Source organism: Cebidichthys violaceus, unplaced genomic scaffold, assembly GCF_023349555.1.
Source record: "Cebidichthys violaceus isolate CVI_PGR_0920_01 unplaced genomic scaffold, fCebVio1.0.p SCAF_99, whole genome shotgun sequence".
Lineage (NCBI taxonomy): Eukaryota > Metazoa > Chordata > Actinopteri > Perciformes > Stichaeidae > Cebidichthys > Cebidichthys violaceus.
In genome coordinates this window covers 2,998-22,264 of record NW_027176985.1, presented here as the reverse complement: position 1 = coordinate 22,264, position 19,267 = coordinate 2,998, and the positions used below count along the sequence as shown (strand labels likewise).

Sequence of the window (19,267 nt, the reverse complement as noted above, 5' to 3'; positions counted from 1 at the left end):
GAGGTAAGATGGAAGATATGAAGGGAGGAAGGAAAGGAAGAAAGATAAGAAGGAAGGATGCAAGGAAAGGATGTAAGAAGGGAGATGAGAAAGAAGGAGGTAAGAAGGAAGGAAGATATAAAGGGAGAAAGGAAAGGAAGAAAGATAAGAAGGGAGGATGCAAGGAAGGGGGGTAAGAAGGAAGGAAGATATAAAGGGAGAAAGATAAGAAAGTGTGAAGGAGGTGAATATGACACTTCAATTATTAGATTTTCTATTGTTTTATTTTGAAACTCAGATTAGTATTTTTATAATAAAACCGTTTTTTTAAAGACATTTTTTTGGGTGAAAGTACAAAAAATGACAAAAGTGATTCAGAGAGTTTGAAATAAAAATAAAATCATTTTTAAACTTAAAATACAGGATTTAAAAAAACTAAAACTAAACATTGAAATGAGAGACTGAAGGGGGAGCGGTGAGGAGCCTGTCTCCATGGCAACAGAACAACAGAGCACCAAGAGAGAAGAAGAGAGGAAGAGGAGCAGAGGACTGTAGAGAGAGGAGAAGAGAGGAAGAGTTAATGAGCAGCAGGTGAGGAAGAAACCCGTCTTCTTCATTTTTATATTTTATCATCAATAATTTATTGAAGATCACGGTGAGTTTCCTGTTTGTTTGTTTGTTTGTTTGTTAATTAAGCTCTTATTGTCTTTAATAACAGTACTTATTATTAAAAAGTCAGTAAGTAATCAAAGTAAAGCTCAGCATTCTTTATTATTGATTTATTAATTTGTTTTAAATATGTAAATACAACATTGTCAGGATCAGTTCACTATTAATAAGAAAACCAAATTCACAAAACAGACATTTATTATATTGTACGGTCATCATTTTATTATAGTATAACTCATTTCATCATAACTTAATTATTTGATGGATTGATTCAATATGAATGCAGGAAATACTAAATAAACTATATGAATATATATATATATATATTTATATATATCCTTAATGAGGCCTCAACATGAACACGTTTGTGTTTTATGATTAAAGAAATCTACAACAATTTATATTCTATATTCTCAAATATGACCGTTAAAATGTGGTTAACAGCTGCACATGTTGCTGTTTTGTATTCATATCCTCACTGTTTATTATTGTTCATATTACCACCATATATTAGCATATTAGTACAGTAGTATTAGTACATGTTGTCTCTGCAGTACAATGACAGAGAAGAAGAATCTAATCGTCTAACAAATAATCACCTTTTAGTTATTGAACAGTTTTTTAAAGCTGGTCTTTAATCTAGAAAAGGTTTCATGTGGACACCAGACTGTAGTATATATATACTGTGAAACTGTCCTTTAAAGTATTTTTACTATTATTTTTTTAATCAGATTTAGTCAACTTTACTTTTCTTCTCTGCTGCTAATTTAATTAAATTTAAAGTGATTTCAAGTTTATTTAAATCACCTGAAGTTGTTGCAGCGCACTTGTTTTTAAAATATTTAAATGTATATTTATCTTTTGTCTTAAGTAACGATGGCCTGTTTCCGTGGAAACTGGGATGAGTTTTATGGAGAAGTCCTCCTATTGGACGAGAGGAAGATGACACTGACAGCTGAGCGAGGCATCAAGGTGAGAAACAACTTCCTGTTTTCATTGTTTTATACTTTCTTCTTCTTTGTTGTCTTCCTGTTGACCTCCTGTGTTTCAGTGACTCAGCTGAACTCTGAGGTCACACTTGATGAAATTAAATCTTTTCTTTTTTCATCCTCAGAAATCTTCCAAGGTGGCGGCCATCTTGAATCAGGTGTTTTCTCACCTGGATGTTTCTGAAGTCGAGTTCTTCGGTTTGAGGTTCTGTGACAACAAACAGCAGACGGTGAGAAAAGTTTTCTTTAAAAACATTTTGTTCATTTAGTTTAATTTACTGAGAAGTTTAAATCCGTTTAAAGGGGTGATATGATTCTAATGTTAGGGTTTCTTCTCCCTAACATTTACACCCTTTAATGTTTATATGTGTATATACATATATATACATATATCTAAGCATGAAATCTGACTCGTTCATGTTTTCATCTGACGCAGCAGGAGAAGAAGAGAGGGTGGTCTTTTTTGATATTTCTGGGGTCTCTAGACACTTTATTTTGAAAAGCTATGAAAAAGAACATTTTGCATAATTTGTGACATTTTATTAAAATTAATTTACTTGTGTTTTTGCTTCTAACAGCACTGGTTGGATCCATCAAAAACTCTTTCACAGCATCGAGACCTCGGTGAGTTTCTCTCAAACAAACTGAAATAAAACAAATCAAATCTAAAAAGAATAAAACTAAATAGATTTTGTGTTTTTGTTTTGTTATATTTCTTAATTCTTCATCATTATGTTTCAGCAACTATCAAACAGACAGTAAAGAACAAATTTGCCGTAAATTTAGAATTATGTTCAATAACAAATTAATGAATTATTTAATCTATTTCAGTAATCACATTTTATTTATCACCTATTATTATTGGACGAACATTATACTGATATTTTTCTCATTCTTACTGTTTTGTCACAGTAGGGCCGCCGTATATTTTCTACTTTGGTGTAAAGTTTTATGTTGAGGATCCATCGAAGCTGAAGGACGAAACTACACGGTACATTATTATTATTATTAATGTTATTATTATTATTAATTATATTATTATAATAATATTATAAGAATATTATTAATGTTATCATAATTATTATATTATTATTATTATTGTTATTATTAACACTAGATTTATAGTTGGGATTACATTTATTTAATACATTTTGTAATTTTGAATATTAATATTCTGTATTTATTTTAGGAACACTTATTGGTGTAACTAGTATTAAATATAACTTTCACATTTCTCATGTTACACATTTCTCATGTTGGTATCAATAAAATTATCAATATTTCTTTGAGATAATTTAATAATAATTTAATTGTGTAATGTGTTGAAATGATTATCAATGTTGTTATAAAATTGTGTGTCTCTAAAATATAAATTAATAATATTTATTATATCTAAATGTTTTGATATTTTTGATATTTTATTTCTTGTTTTTTAAAGCTACTAAAGGAACTTTCATTCTGTGTTGGTTCTGTCGCCCCCTGTGGACTAAAGTGGTAGTGTTTCGGAATACCAGACTCCCTTTAGAAAACCTCTCATTTTATTGCAGCAGAGTCTGCCCCTCTCAGACCTGGTTCTGGTTCTCCCGTGCCTCCCTTCCCTCCAGTGGGTCCAGCAGTATGTCCTGGGTCTCTAGCAGCGTGGTGTCGGTGTTGATTTAATTATTTGAATTACATTAATATAACTAACGCATGTCTCTTCTGTCAGGTATCAGTTTTACCTGCAGGTCCGTCAGGACGTCCGTCAGGGTCGTCTGCCGTGCCCCCCCCACCTCAGACCTCGACTCTCCGCTCTGATGCTGCAGGGTGAGAAAAAACAATAACAATACAAAACAATAAGCTCTAAATCAACACACATAACATTTATATTGTACTTTTAACATTTTAAACATTTTCCCTTTTTATTGCTCTAAGAATAGAAAACATGTTTATAATAAATTATATTCATTATTATTATTATTTGTATTTATTAATATTATTATTTATTATAATAATATAAATTATTATTATTATCTTGTATAATTTATATGAATTACATTATTATTATAATAATGTATGCATTTTTTTGTTGTTGAAAAATATGACATTTTAAAAAGTATTTGCATCATTGATACTAATATCACACCGTGAATAAGATTTTTAAAAAGTTCAACATTTATTCAACATAAATTAAATTAAATAAGAAAAAATTAAACATCGGAGTGTCACAGTTAATGTGTTCCTATTTAGATTTATTTATTTTGATTTCTCTCAGCGGAGAGAGGAGACCAAAGTGAGGCGGAGCCTTCAGACTCAGAAGAGAACCAGGAAGTACAACACATCTACAAATCACTCAGGTAGACAGGAAGCATTACCTTTCAAAATAAAACAACAGGAAAAAAATAAATGTGTTCAAACCAGGTGACAACCTCAGGTTCTTCAATGCTTCATGTGTTAAAGTTGCATTCTCTCTAGTGTCCATCAGGGGGCGACTCCTCTGGTTGTATAGAAGTCTATGAGAAAATGACTCTACTTCTCTCTTGATTTATTACCTCAGTAAACATTGTAAACATGAGTTTATGGTCTCAATCTCTAGTTTCAAGTCTTCTTCAATACAGCATGATGTTCATTTAGTAAATTATGGTCCATTTAGAGTCAAACAGACCATAAAGCAGGGGATGCTTTAGGGGCGGGGCTACACAGTGATTGATAGGTCTCTACCAGAGACCTATACGGCATCTCTACGTCACTCCTCCTCTGCCCAGATATGGTCACTTCCTGTTCACTGGTTGCAAAAAACTAAATAAGATCCACCACACACCCTACCCTACAATCTAACGTCCTCCTGCAGGAACCGTCCATCATATTGATTTGTTCTCTTTCTCTCTCTCTTCATCTCTCTCTCTCTCTCTCTCTCTCTCTCGCTCTCTCTGTCCAGCGGTGTCTCTCGTCCTCAGGCTCAGCGTCTCTTCCTGTCTCTCTGCAGCTCTCTGCAGATGTTCGGAGTCTCTCTGTTTGCCGCCTACGTAAGAAAACCGATCACCGATCAATACAGACGACACTTCACCTCCTTTCAGTTTGTTTGTCATTTGTTTTATTTCTTAGTATGTTTAACATGTTTATGAGGACACTTGAAAATGTTAAGTGCAGTTTTGTAGTTTGTATGAAATATTAAACTTTTTATTTTTGCTTGTTTTCTTCATTAAATCAGTGGATTTCTAGACTTTAATATTAACAAAATATTTACTATTAGTAAAATATTTACTATCAAAATGCTACTTTATTTATTCAAAGAAACCGACACTTTAATTACCCAGAGAGCAACAGTTTAGTTTAATATAACATTTTAAGATTATTGTCAGACTGAGTTTATGTGTTATTATTTATATTATTATTTTTGACTCCCATGATGCATTGCCAGGGTGAGAACCAGACTGAGTACTTCCTGGGTCCGACTCCAGTGGGCGTGGTCATCTACAAGAACAAAGTGCTGGTGGGAAAATATTTCTGGTAGGAGTGAGACCTCTTTCACTATCTTTGTTGTCTTTGGTGGTGGTAAATATAAAATATAAATACATTTTTATATAAATAAACAACATAAATGTTCCAATAACTATGAATAAAGTACATGAATAAACGTTTGCATTGATATAAATAAGCAAATAAAAGTTTGTAACATTAATCATATGTGTAGGTATGAACAGAAATAAAGGTATCTATACATATATATATATATATATATAACAAATATTAATGTGCACACAAATTTGAATAGTTTGTGTGAATTAAAATATAAATCACAAAATGTTTTTGTGTAAAAATAATCAAACAACATAAATAAATTAATAAAAGATATAAACAACATAAACAAATATTAAAATACATATATATAGATGTAATATATGAATAACAACAGAGTAAACACATGTTTCTATAAATAAACAATGCTTGAATAATTACATAACGTACATATATTTGCATGAAGATAAATAAACATGAGTAAAAGTTTGTAAAAATATATATATATTATATATAAAAACAAAAATAAATGTATAAGCATATGAATCAGATTATAGATTTAAATAAAACACAAATATAACATAAATAAATAATGTAAAGATATATTTGTATGTATATGAATAATCAACAAAATGTATAAAAGATATAAAAACATCAACATATATTTGTGTAAATAAACACAACAAATGTTTGTATGAATTTGAATAAACAATATGAAAAACATAAATAAACAAACAAAAGTTTATAAAAAACATAACAATAAGTGTGTATAAATATGAATCACTAGTTTACGTTAACATAAATATTTTTGTTAATATAAAACTAAATAAGTGTTTTTAATATATATACAACATAAACAACTATTTGTATAAATATGAATAAACAAGATAGATAAGTGTTTTTTTTGCTCTGATCATGTGACTGATCATGTGATATGTGACTCTTTTCTTCAGGCAGAGAATCAACAAACTTCACTTTAAGAACGAAACATTTGAGCTCAGAATCATTGGAAAAAGTGTGAGTTCTGATGCTAATGCTTTTACAATTGATACCAGTCTGTAGCTGTACAATGCTAATGCTATGTATCCATGTGTATGTATGTGTGTGTGTGTGTGTGTGTGTGTGTGTATGTGTGTGTGTGTGTGTGTGTGTGTGTGTGTGTGTGTGTGTGTGTGTGTGTGTGTGTGTGTGTGTGTGTGTGTGTGTGTGTGTGTTTCAGGGTTCAGAGACGTCGTTCTACTTTCAGACGTCACATCGGTCCGACTGTAAACGTCTCTGGAGATGTTGTGTTGAACACCACGCGTTCTTCAGGTGACGCCAATAAAGTTTTTATTTTATTTTGGTTTATGAGGAACCTTCAGAAAATTATTACAGTTTTTATTTTCTCTCACTGACTCACTTTTTTATTTTGTTCAGGATGTCAGAGTCCAATCCATTAACATGCAAACTGAAACACAACAGGTACACATGCACACACACACACACACACACACACACACACACACACACACACACACACACACACACACACACACAAAACCTTATTACTTATCATTGTTTATGAAATACACAAGTTCATGAAGATCTTTTAATTCAATGTTTTATTTTCTATTAAAAACACTGTAAACACAGATTCATTCTCTCTCTCTTGTGTAGTTTTGCTCGTTCGCCCACTCTGACTCTTCCTCGACTTAACGTTGGTCTTCTGAGAAACAAAACTATGAACAAAAAGACAACAACAACAACAACAACAACAACAGATCAGAGGCCAAAACGTCACAGTATACACACTTTTTGATTTTCATTATTATTGTTATTATTATTATTACTAGTATTGTTATTATTAGCATTACTATTGTTATTTGTATTACAGTTATCATTGTTAATATTATTATTATTATATTATTATTATCCTTATTATTACTATTGTTATTGTTGTTATTATTACTATTATTATCAGGGTCAGGGTCATTCAAACCTTCACATACAATAAAAAGAGCAAATATTGTCAATTTGTGCAATTATCAATGAATTGAGGCGTTGACTTCACATATTAATAAATCAAGTTGTTCAACAGAAATGTTGTCAGACTGATATTAAATCAAAGAGGTGATTGGTTAAAACTGAGGACTGTAAAACATTTCATACTAATTGAAAATTGTTTCATGTATTACTTTCCTATTTTCTTTATTCTAAAATTGGTGTTTGTGAATTTCACAGTCTCCGCCTCCTCTCCTCCAGCCAATCAGATAGTGAGTGTCCCCAGTGAACCAATGACGATGCAGACAGCGCCCCCTACTGTTCAGAGGTGAGAGAGCGAGAGACAGAGATTTGTTTGGATTAAAAACGTTTTAGATTTCCTGTGATCATGTGACTCCTGCAGGTCAGAGGGCGGGACAGAGCAGGCTCACATGAAGCCCAGTGCACCATGGGAAAACAGTGGTCCTCTGAGGTAAATGAGGAGAAATAATAAAATTAGTAGAAGCATAAATATTTTATAATCTAACTCTGTCAATGCACCTGGTGACATCACAGAATAAAAGAATATATCTCAGAATATGATTTATCCGGAAATATAATTTGGTTCCAGCGGCCTCTTCAACCCAAAGTTTCCTCCAAACACCAAAGAAGAAGAAGAAGGTAGAGAACGACCTCAGAGGTAAGAAACATAGAAGTCTATGAGAAAATGACTCTACTTCTCTCTTGATTTATTACCTCAGTAAACATTGTAAACATTAGTTTATGGTCTCAATCTCCAGTTTCAAGTCTTCTTCAATACAGCATGATGTTCATTTAGTAAGTTATGGTCCATTTAGAGTCAAACAGACCATAAAGCAGGGTATGCTTTAGGGTGGGGCTACACAGTGATTGACAGGTCTCTTACCAGAGACGTATACGGCGTCTCTACGTCACTCCTCCTCAGTCCAGATATGGTCACTTCCTATTCACTGGCTGCAAAAAACAAGATGGAGTCACAAGGTGAAAACAGTAACTGATGACACATTTCCTGTTTCGTCTTGTAGGCGGAGCAGAAGTCTGGACGGAGATCGACCAATTCGGCGGAGGGGGGGAAGGTGAGAGGTTTCACATACAATTTAGTTTCCTACGTTTTAATTTATCTTTCAGTAAAGTAACTACGTTTTAAATTTTATGACAAACTAAATATTTTGTTGGCAAGTGCAGATGATGAAAATGAAAAAAACTTAAAAATGTGATGATCAACTTAAATTATTATTATTTTTGTAATATTTTGTTATACTAATAAATGTGCAGTAATTAAGTTATTATTTTTTCTATTTATTTATGTTTATCAAATATTTATCTAATATGTATTTTTTTGAATCAGGAAGTTTTTTGCATTACTTCCTTTTGTTGTTAATTGTTATTAAATATTTATTTAGTCAATTTCCCTGTAAATCAATAAAAACATAAACAGTACAAAAACTGAAAAAAGGCTGAATAATATATATTTTTGAATTATTTTTAATACATTTTGTTATGACATAATATTATAAACATTTAACAGGTTTCAATGTCTTTTAAGTTCAGTTTTGGAAGTTTTTTTTAAAACTTTGAAAACACAATTTTTCCCATTTTTTGTAAAAATTTGATCACCAGGTCTCGTTCCCGTGGCAACACGAGCAGCGACAGCGAATCACAGAACACCGCGCGTCAAGGAGAAGAACGCAGAAGAAGAAAAAAGACCCGGTAATAAAACTACACACCTCTTTAATTCTTAATGTCACTTCATCTTTTCTGTCTCTCTCTTTGATCTACTTCCTGTTGTCACCTAGCGATTGCCATGGTGACTGGAGGTGGGATTCCAGATCGTAAGTAAACAAACACATCTGTTAGCCGATCAGTGCTAACGCTAACGCCACTGCTATTTGACAACGTTTAGGCTAATGCTATGATTTGGTGAAGTGGACCACCGATGCTAATGCCAATGCTATCAGTTTTACCATGAAACATTAGTGCTAATGCTAACAACTGTTTTAAGTCCATTGAAATTAATTTAGCATTCATGCTATCTCTTCTTTATAGACGGAGTCCCGACTCTGTTACATGGAAACACATCCAGTAAGTGTGCGGGTGTGTGTGTGTGTGTGTGTGTGTGTGTGTGTGTGTGTGTGTCCACCTGCTCTGTGGGGACATTATTACTTGTGAGGACCTTTTGTCTTCTCTACTCAATAAAACATGCTAGGTTAAGCTAAGCTAAGCTCCTGTGGCTCTAATGAATGATCTGTAGTTTCTGAAAAAGTCCCCATAAATACAGTAAAAGCTCATCTATGCTACAGGAAACTCTGCAGTATTGCAGCTGCAGTGTCTGATTGTCTGAGACCGGCTGATAGATTTCTGTGATTGGTTACTGCAGATATAAAAAATGACTTTTCCCTCAAAACATTCATGAATACATAAATAAATGCTGAAACAAATAATAAACAATAACAATTGCACCTGAAATAAATCCACAATCTAATTAATGTGTAATTATAATGTTGGTGACTTATCAGAAATTAAATACATGTTTTTCAGGTCATATTTTCAGCTTTTACTTTACTTAATTAAATAAGTTAATTTGTAATATATTAGACTTATTTATCATTATTGTATTTTGTTCTTTTTTTTTTCTTGGTTTTTATGTTTTATGTGATTTGGTTATCACTTTAATTTCCCTTTTTTATATAATATCAAAATGTATTTATTTATTTTTACAGGTCGGTGAAAGTAATCAAAACAAATCCTGCTTTACAGAGAAGTAAATAACACCAACCGCAGACACATGAATACATAAATATATAATTATAAATGTAGAAACACACAAATAAATATATGTAGATGGAAAAAGGTAAAATACTAATACATGTGCATTGCGTTATTATTTTTCTATTTATTTATGTTTATCAATAATTTATTTAATATGTATTTTGTATCAACAAGTTTCTTACATTACTTTAATTGTTTTTGTTAAATGTCCCTGTAAATCAATAATGATATAAACAGCACAAAAACTGGGTGCATAATATCTTTTCAAAATATAAGCAAAGAAAAGAAGAAAGTTGGTGCAAGTTTTAGTACAAGTACTACTAGAGCCTCAAGAAATTACAACAAGTACAACCAGTATTTAAATTTCTATCTAATACTGTGTGTGTGTGTGTGTGTGTGTGTGTGTGTGTGTGTGTGTGTGTGTGTGTGTGTAGGAAGCAACTGATGGAGCCCGACGGTTTGATTGACAGACAAACGGAGGAAATACCTTATAAGGAAGTGAGGTAAGGAAGGAGGAACAGAAAGGGGGAAGGAGGAAAGGAAAGAAGGAATGAATTAATGAAACTTTTGTTTGTGCCTTACAGAGTCTCGGGGGAGCCAATCAGAACGCGTCGTTCCCCAAGGGGACGGCAACATGGTCGGTGGGCGTCGGCTTCAGACCTCCAGTAGGTTCCAATCAAATGTTTCCGTCAGTGATGTCATCAATCAATTGTTTTCATGTCAGTCAAGTTTAAATTTTTTTTTATTAGTTCCAAGATGGACCTGGTTCCTCCTCTTCCTGTTACCAAGGCAACCGACACTTCCTTCCGATTACCCACGAGTCCTTGAGGTAGCCGCCAAACTCAACAGTTTTACATTTCTCTCCTCATTTTTTCCCTGTAAATCATTTAGCCGTTAGTGCTAAACGTGTTCACTGTCGGTTAGCATGTAGCTAACCAGGAAATTAGGCTCTAAATGAGGCGGCCAGGTGACGTAGCAGCTAGCAGCTAGCAGCTAGCAGCTAGCGTCCGGAGACGACACACACCTGTCACTCAAAGAGGCTACGCCCCCAATTATGACTAACGTTGAGCCTTAATATAATTTAAATTGGTGAGTTATAATAAAAATCTATAGCTGCTGGTTAAGAAAACACCTTCACGAGGTATTAATTCGAAAAATGTGCTTTATTTATTTATTTTTAATTTTTTTTGTAGAACAAAACCTTCTATTTGTGACCAAGAAACAACGTAATATAAAATATATTCAGTCTTTGTGGAATATTTAAAGCAGCAATCTAAGACATTCAGATCATGTGCCTTTTAATGCATGTGAGCGTGCCTTTTAGTGCATGTGAGAGTGCCTTTTAGTGCATGTTAGTACATGTGAGCGTTACAGCCGACAACGGCGTCCAGAATGACGCATTGTCGTGGAAACGTAGCACACCCCCCCCCCCCCCAGGTTAGCTACATTCCGCACCGCCATGATGAGAGCCGTTGAGAGACAACAGAAATACTCCCAAATCTTGTATTGTACACCTTTAAACCAGCTCCACCAGCAGCTTACTGCTTGATGTTGTACTTATTTTGTGATTAAAAGATAAAAGTAAAAATGCTTCTAATGTAAGACATAAAGTGAGCATATTTATACTAACAGTAGAGAACAAGCCTGTGACGCTAAAAGTCACAGGTTTCATCCTACTGAAAGGAGGCGTATATAATGTATGTTTATTGTTTTTGAGTTACAAGAGTGAAAAGTTTTGAAATAATAAATAATAATAATAATAATAAACCTGAAACGTCTTTTCTGCTTCGTTGATCTTTTTTTATGTTTCCAAAATATATTTTGTAAAATATTCTCTTGTTCTTCTGGATGTTTTAAAGTTAACACAACAACAACAACAACTAATAATGATGATTATAAACATTATTAACAATATGATAAATACAGTAAAGTCAGTTGTATTCATTCACATTAACCAATTACAGCATTTGGAATACACATACCTTAATATTTTTGATCTTGTAATGATAACATTATTAATATTTGACTTTTTTATTAATCTCTAAATGGACACCAGCAGAGGGCGCTGTTCTCTCAGTGTCAGATTGAAGTCAATAAGGTAACACAGTGCTGTTTGAGAGGATTAAATACAAAAACAAGTCCAAAGAAAAAAAAGGTTAAGAAGAAGGACAAGCAGTCAGAAAAGTGAAGCAACTTGGTTGGATCTTTTGGAAGTGAAATGAAAAAAAAAGACATCTTTTCACAACATGGTGCCGCAAAAGAGAATGAAACGTGGATTTTCAACCATTCCCAGGTCGTCAAATACTAGAAATACTCACAAATATATAGTTTCCTCAGTAATCTACAAACAGCTGATCACTGGAGCTTTTAATCAAACAAACAGCAGGAAATAGAGCATTTTCTAGGGACTATTTTCAGCGGATGATGATGCGCTAGTGAGTATTTGTATGTTTGATTGAATCAGAATAAACTACAGTGTGATGATGATGATGATGATGAACATCATGAGGCTCACTGATGCGTTTTTAATAGAGCTCCAAGAGGAAGACGTTATATCAGGAAACATTCACTGCTGGTTTGAGTCTGAACATGAAGAAATAAATCAGCAGAGCTTACACTTCCTGGACTTTTCTGCTCTCTGTTGATATAAAAACACCATGAAGACTTCAGGCCAAACCTCCAGATCCGGGGCCCTGACCCCTCTAAACCCTCCTGGTTCTCGTTTACAGCTCCGGTTTACATCTGTGGTTTATTTATGTTCTCATGTATTCTGGCTGGAGCGTAAACACAGGAACATGTAAACAAGGCCCGAGAATCAACAAACTAACCTGATCTCATCATGTGGCGGTGTGTTTACATGAGGGAGGTGAGGCTGTGGGTGGGAGGGGCTTGATTGGTGGTTTTGTGGTTTTATTGAGAGGCAACACCAGTGGGCAACTGATCCCGAGCACAGTTTGTATATCTAAAGCTGTATCACATCACGAAGACTAGAAATCAGCTCCTTAAAGCTGATAATCGGACGCTTGAGGGCCAAAACAAGCTGTAAACACAACTGATTTATCATCACCTACTATGGTCAGCTTCTATTAAAACATATATATATTTACAGACTCAATGCAACAAAATCATCACAATATGGAAAATAAAAACACCTAAACTTAATATTGGAGGAAGGATAATGAAGAATAATAGCACATAGCAACATCTACTTTGATTATCCCCTTCTCGACTGTTGAATTAGAGTATTTTTTAAATATGTTATTGTGACGACCCTCCTCCTATCATGCACTGGGTGCCCCGTTGTGTTTCCTGTGTTACAGGTGGTGATTGGAGGCTCGTCAGCCGGATGAGCAGCACCTGTGCCGGTGTGGCTGGGGCCTTACAAATACCCTGTTCAGTTGGCAGCAGGGAGCTGAAGGAAGATCCTTGTTGATGGGCTCACAACCTTTGGTGCTGTCGTGGTGTAATTTGCTGTGAACTTTGTGCTACTTGTGTTTGGCGAGACAAATAAATTGTTTCTTTTGGCCACCAGCTTGTTGACTCCTCGTTCTTGTTTCAGTCTATGAGCTGGCCTGTGACATTATTCAGAAGAAAATGGTAATAATTACAGTATAGAAAATCCTGTCAAAATAAACAGAATTTTCTGTTGTATAAAACATTTTATTAATATTTAGAGGTGGTTTGATTCACTCTCACCACTTTCATATTATTTTTTCAAAGAATAAGCTGCAAAAAGTCACTGTACATCTGCTCAAGTACCTGTAAATGTACACCGTACACTACCTGTAGTACACAGTACTCTACCTGCTCAGCAGCAGACAGCAGACAGACTCAGTTAGAGACTAGCTGGTGAACAAAGTGGATTATTTAGCAGCTAAAGAGACAGATATTTATCTCAGGAGGGGGTGGAGACCAAAAACAGAGCAAAAAGAAAGAGGATATTATATTTATTTATTAATTATATTCATCAGGTGACACAAACATTCACAATAAAACATCATGTCGATCTGTAACTGCTAGATGTGAAAATAAGGATCAACATATCAACTTCATCCGGTGATATTATGTTCATGTTATTAAAAAATGTGTTATCGCAGGTTTTACTCATCAGCATTGATTCATTTATCCAGTATCAGTTGTGTGGTGGCCTGACTGGTATAAAACACACTGACAGCTTTACTCACTGTGTGTTTTAGGAAACTTGTGGGTGTATTTTTCTAAACCCAACAGACAAAAAAACTGTGTAGCTTCACTCCATGTTTTTGTCCAACTATACCGGCTTCACGGCTCAAAGGAAAAGAATCCAAAGCACGACTGTGGGCTGGAGGTGTTTATGTTGAAGTGGCTGGTCTCTGCACACCTTATAGGGCTGAGTGTGCTCATTACAGTTCGGTCAATAACAGACAGTGCGGTGTATTCAGAGGCCTGTTTGTACTGCAGGGTTAGAGGGTCTTTCTGGAGGCAGTCTCAAACCAGCAAAATACACAATCAGAGTCAAAAATGCCAAAAAGCATAAGGAGCATAAAGTAACGTTTATGCTCCTTACTGGAAAAATCTTTCCAAGTTGGTGGAAACAATCTTGATGTCTACATGGATGCTGCATCAGCTCCTGCAAAACGGCAAAATTATGTAGTTTAGGCAACATTTTGTAAAGAGTACATACATTATCTTATAAATTTAGGAAACCTTCATTAGCATTAGCATAGGAGGAACATCAACAGCAAAATGACCAAATTAATTTCCGACTTACCTCACTCAATTTATTCTGCTTCCACCTCAATATAGTGGAGGATTAGTTTGTGGTGTTCCCAGAATTGTAATATTGATAAAAGGAATATCCAGAATAACATGTACACTACAAATAGCACCCGCTTCAAATGTTGAAGGGACGTTATTTCATAACATTGTCGGTACAGTTTGATAACCGCTGATAACAGTCAGAATGAGTGGATATAGATTTTCTGTTGAATGTAGAATTGTATTGTAATAATGAAGTTCTCTATAGTTTCACATGCTGTTACAGGAATATATAGATTTGTGAGTCGTTTTTGAAGATATGGCCAAGCATTGCAAATGGAACAAAGGTGGTCCAAGTACTGATCCCTGTGGAACACCATATACTGTACTATATACTGTACATTTAAATTGATGCAGAGTATATTTAGCCCGAGACACATAATATAAAACAGAACATAAAGACAAGTTGTTCCGGTCCTATATGTGAAATGTGTCCTGAAAGAAGATCGAAAGTGTTGGTGCTTCATGCCTCCCTCTCTGCCATTGACCTTATTGACCTAAAAACACGACTTATTCAACATGTCGTCAGCTGTTTGAACTCAGTCCGTCCACGCGTCTGTGTCGGTGGTGTAATAACAGCAGCCCACTCAGATATGAGCTCATATGAATAAATGTCTGAGTCTTTTCCACTGACATCACTGGAACTATCATCTCTAATACCGTCTGTGTCATTAATACGAGCAGCTGCTGTTATTTTTGGACATGAAACCACTTACTTTATATAAATAACAAGACTGAAGCTGTAAAGTAGGGTTAATATTAAACTCTACAACAAGAGGAGCGTTTGATGCTACAGCTTAAACAGTTAAAAGTAAATTTTATGACATTCGTTTTGATATTTCTATACTCTTTTAAAGGTTGTTTTTGTGAAAGTTGTCTCTGTCTCCAGGTCTCTACCTGTCTCACAGATGCCCACAGACTTTTTTCCACCTGTCCCAGTCACCTGACCGCCCACACTCAGCGCGCCCCCCCCCCCCTTGCCCTGCAGTCACCCCTTTGTTCACCTGACCTTCCTCCGCCCACCTGCTCACCTGTTCCTTATTTCCCTCGTTAGTCCAACACCCTCTGCGTCTGATTTGTTCATTTCTACCTGACAGGAAGAGATGACATCAGAAGGAGTGAGTGACATCATTAATATGATTTATTAAAAATATGGTGTTTGTGTGCAATTTCATTTATACTTTAATTTGTGGACATTTGCACAGTCCATCTCCTTTGTTGTGCAGCTCTAACATTATACATATTTTTTTGAATATTTATTTTAATTTTTTTGTTGTAAATGTGTTTTTTGAATTTTTGCAGTTCTTGTTTTTTTTTTTATTTAATTTTACAATGTTTATTGTTATGCACCTAAATACCAAAGTATTTCATTTAAACATAAATATGTAGAATAACAGCCTTCCCACCAGGGCGCTGTTTTTGGCTGATAGTCACGTCAACAAACCACCATGAAACCTGTTGACACAACAAACATGTCTCATATCTGCTGCAGTTTACATATCAGACCATCTGTTATTAAAATATTACATTTTAATACCATATGGAAGTTTATTTTGTAGGTTGACTTTGTGTGTGGGTGTTTTTACAGCTATAGCTTTTATGTGGGTGTGTGTGGATGTGTGTGTGTGTGTGTGTGTGTGTGTGTGTGTGTGTGTGTGTGTGTGTGTGTGTGTGTGGGATGTGGCTTTCTGAGCTCAATGAGGGAACATTTTCTTCAGGCCAAATAAAGCTGCCCATGTAAACTCCACATTCCTGAGTTTGTGGTGCGTCTGTCTCAAACTCTCTTTCTCTCTTTTATGGAGGGAGTAGGCTGCATGTGTTTGTGTGTGTGTTTGTTTGTGTGTGTGTGTGTGTGTGTGTGTGTGTGTGTGTGTGTGTTTGACATTTAAAGATCTGCAGACTGACATTGAGTTTCACAAACGTTCTGCTTACTGTTGCAAAAGGTGTCTCAATCTGCACTGAACTGCACATGACAAATGAATCGAGAGATACAAACATTGTAGATTTTATTTTACTCCACTACATTTATTTGAGAGCTGTAGTTAATTTTCATATTAAACCCTTTACACACTGGGTGTGACGATAAACAACAGGAAACTGTGAAACACTCACATGATGAATATTATATGTCCTCATACAGTGTTGCTTCACCCTCTTATGTCACTTCTGTTTGCAAAAAAACAAGATGGCAACGGACAAAAACAAGACGTGACAGTTAAAAACCAAGATGGTGATGAAAAGATTCCAAGTTGAAGACGGACAAAAACCAAGATGGTGGCGGACAGAAACCAAGATGGCGACGGACAAAAACCAAGATGACGACGGACAGAAACCAAGATGGCGACTGACATGAACCAAGATGGTGACGGGCAAAAACCAAGAAGCCGAAGGACATAAAAAAAAGACAGAGACAGACAAAAACCAAGAGGCCAATGGACAAAAACCAAGATGACGATGGACAAAAACCAAGATGGTGACGGACAAAAACCAAGATGGTGACGGACAAAAACCAAGATGGTGACGGACAAAAACCAAGATGGTGGTGGACAAAAACCAAGATGGTGACAGACCGAAACCAAGAAGCCGACGGACAAAAACCGAGACGGCAACGGGCAATAAAAAAGACTTAGTTAAACTAGCTGACTGTATATAAAGTAGTTAAAGTATCTACAACAGTAGCATGCTGCTCTAACTCTGAAGCTTCAGTATTAACTCTCTAATAATGTCCCATAGAATCACACCTCAGTCACAGGAGACATTTTACTACATAAAACTGAGAATACTTGTGTACTTTTACTTCCAATAACATCTGTGTGCTGGCAGTGTCAGTGTGACAGAAGCATTTGGGGTGGAGACGTTTAGATGCAACAAAACCTCCAGCCAGCTCCACAACAATCTCCTCCGTGATATCGGGGACCCGATGCGTTCATCCAAACTCCAGGAAAGAACCGCACACACAAACATGTGCAGACACATGTTCACGTTAAAGACCACACACGCCGTTATCACACTGACGGGTATACAACTTCTACACACTTGATTTAAGTTAAATACATGCTATCACTCACACACACATGCAGCATGACGGAGCATTATCATACGGCCCAGCCCTGAACTAGGACTCTGTCATTAGAGAGGAGCATCTCGGCTAAATTACACACTTTAACCAGTAGAACCTCAGAAAGCCTTCGGGGATGTTCCTGGTCCTCAGCACGAGGACAGGAGGGGGCGTGGCCTCTGGTCACATGTCGCTCGGCCTTCGAGGTCACTTCAGCTCTAATTTGCATAAATGGTTTTTGTGGGTTTTTCCACAGCTGAAGTGGACCTGGAATAAACCCCAAAGCACTAAAACCGCAACACACTTCAGACTTTCCAACAGTGACAGAGAGAGAAAGAGATATACAGGTTCCGGACTGAGTCGTTCACGACTAAAACAGAAACTGAGCTCAGAAATCGTCACGCATGAATCCACGAGCAGCTGTGTGAGAGTGAACTTAGGCACTGCGGTGCTATGAGCTAAATGCTAACGTCAGCATGCTCACAGGGACAATGCTAACAGGTTAGCTTAGCAGGTTTAATGTTTACCATGCTGGTATAGTGCTAAACTGAACCCTGTTTTTACCAAAGGGGAGACCAAGTCCCAAGTCTTATCTGTCAAGTCCCAATTCAAGTCCCAAGTCAAGACAAACAAGTCCCAAGTCAAAACTGACAAGTCCCAATTTAAGTCCCAAGTCAAGACAAAAAAGTTCCAAGACAAGTCCCAAGTCAAGTCCCAAGTCAAGACTGACAAGTCCCAAGTCAAGTCCCAAGTCAAGACTGACAAGTCCCAAGTCAAAACAAACAAGTCCCAAGACAAGTCCCAAATCAAGACTGACAAGTCCCAAGTCAAGACTGACAAGTGCCAAGTCAAGACAAACAAGTCCCAAGACAAAACTGACAAGTCCCAATTTAAGTCCCAAGTCAAGACAAAAAAGTTCCAAGACAAGTCCCAAGTCAAGTCCCAAGTCAAGACTGACAAGTCCCGAGTCAAGTCCCAAGTTAAGACAAACAAGTCCCAAGTCAAGTCCCAAGTCAAGACTGACAAGTCCCATGTCAAGACAAACAAGTCCCAAGACAAGTCCTACATCAAGACTGGCAAGTCCCAAGTCAAGACTGACAAGTGCCAAGTCAAGACAAACAAGTCCCAAGACAAGTCCCAAATCTAGACTGACAAGTCCCAAGACAAGTCCCACATTCATTTTTAAGTCAAGACAGACAAGTCCCAAATCCTGAGCCAAGACCCAAGTCTTGAATTGGGACTTGTCTCTTTCCACTGTTAGAGTTGATCATCATACGTGTCATCACATGCTCAGACCCCTCAGTATCTAAAGGACTAGTCGACCTCGGACCTCTGTGAGTTTCCTCAGGTCTTCAGGAAGCTGAGGCCCCAAAAAAATCTGACAGCTGAAAACATCTTCAAAACTAATTTATGTTCTTGTACTTGTACTCTCATGTCAAGACTCTGATGAGAAGAGCACCTGTGGAGGAACTCAGAGAAGGTCTTGAGGCTGGTTTTGGTGACTAAGAATGTG

At 35.9% G+C, this 19,267-nt stretch overlaps 2 protein-coding genes across 4 annotated transcripts; both read left to right on the top strand.

Moving 5' to 3' along the window:
- Positions 1–483: 483 nt before the first annotated feature.
- epb41l4a (erythrocyte membrane protein band 4.1 like 4A) lies at positions 484–13,396 on the top strand. Of its 3 annotated transcripts, none has more exons than XM_068704717.1 (24): positions 484–570; positions 1,520–1,620; positions 1,763–1,867; positions 2,216–2,261; positions 2,550–2,628; positions 3,343–3,440; positions 3,889–3,970; positions 4,552–4,639; positions 5,035–5,123; positions 6,086–6,149; positions 6,352–6,443; positions 6,549–6,593; positions 6,789–6,913; positions 7,353–7,440; positions 7,516–7,584; positions 7,723–7,791; positions 8,156–8,206; positions 8,751–8,840; positions 8,927–8,962; positions 9,177–9,212; positions 10,334–10,402; positions 10,484–10,564; positions 10,649–10,728; positions 13,220–13,396. In XM_068704717.1, the coding sequence occupies exons 2-23, from the start codon at positions 1,525–1,527 to the stop codon at positions 10,725–10,727; spliced, it is 1,677 nt and encodes a 558-aa protein (XP_068560818.1). In that variant the 5' UTR covers positions 484–570; positions 1,520–1,524; the 3' UTR covers position 10,728; positions 13,220–13,396. The 3 variants fall into 3 exon arrangements, with proteins under 3 accessions (XP_068560818.1, XP_068560820.1, XP_068560819.1); XM_068704718.1 differs by having other exon boundaries at positions 552–634; XM_068704719.1 differs by lacking the exons at positions 10,484–10,564; positions 10,649–10,728; positions 13,220–13,396 and adding an exon at positions 9,851–9,891.
- A 4,494-nt stretch (positions 13,397–17,890) lies between these two features.
- LOC137868141 (uncharacterized protein PF3D7_1120000-like) lies at positions 17,891–18,901 on the top strand. Its single transcript, XM_068704693.1, has 2 exons — positions 17,891–17,960; positions 18,324–18,901. The coding sequence occupies exons 1-2, from the start codon at positions 17,891–17,893 to the stop codon at positions 18,899–18,901; spliced, it is 648 nt and encodes a 215-aa protein (XP_068560794.1).
- The last annotated feature ends 366 nt before the right edge of the window (positions 18,902–19,267 follow it).

Excerpts from the sequence above, each read along its gene's own strand:
- LOC137868141 (XM_068704693.1), top strand. The coding sequence starts at position 17,891 with ATGTTCCTGGTCCTCAGCACGAGGACAGGAGGGGGCGTGGCCTCTGGT. Across the intron at positions 17,961-18,323 it reads CATGTCGCTCGGCCTTCGAG|GGGAGACCAAGTCCCAAGTC; the intron begins GTCACTTCAGCT and ends TTTTTACCAAAG.
- epb41l4a (XM_068704717.1), top strand. The coding sequence starts at position 1,525 with ATGGCCTGTTTCCGTGGAAACTGGGATGAGTTTTATGGAGAAGTCCTC. Across the intron at positions 4,640-5,034 it reads TCTCTCTGTTTGCCGCCTAC|GGTGAGAACCAGACTGAGTA; the intron begins GTAAGAAAACCG and ends ATGCATTGCCAG. Across the intron at positions 8,963-9,176 it reads TGGAGGTGGGATTCCAGATC|ACGGAGTCCCGACTCTGTTA; the intron begins GTAAGTAAACAA and ends TCTTCTTTATAG.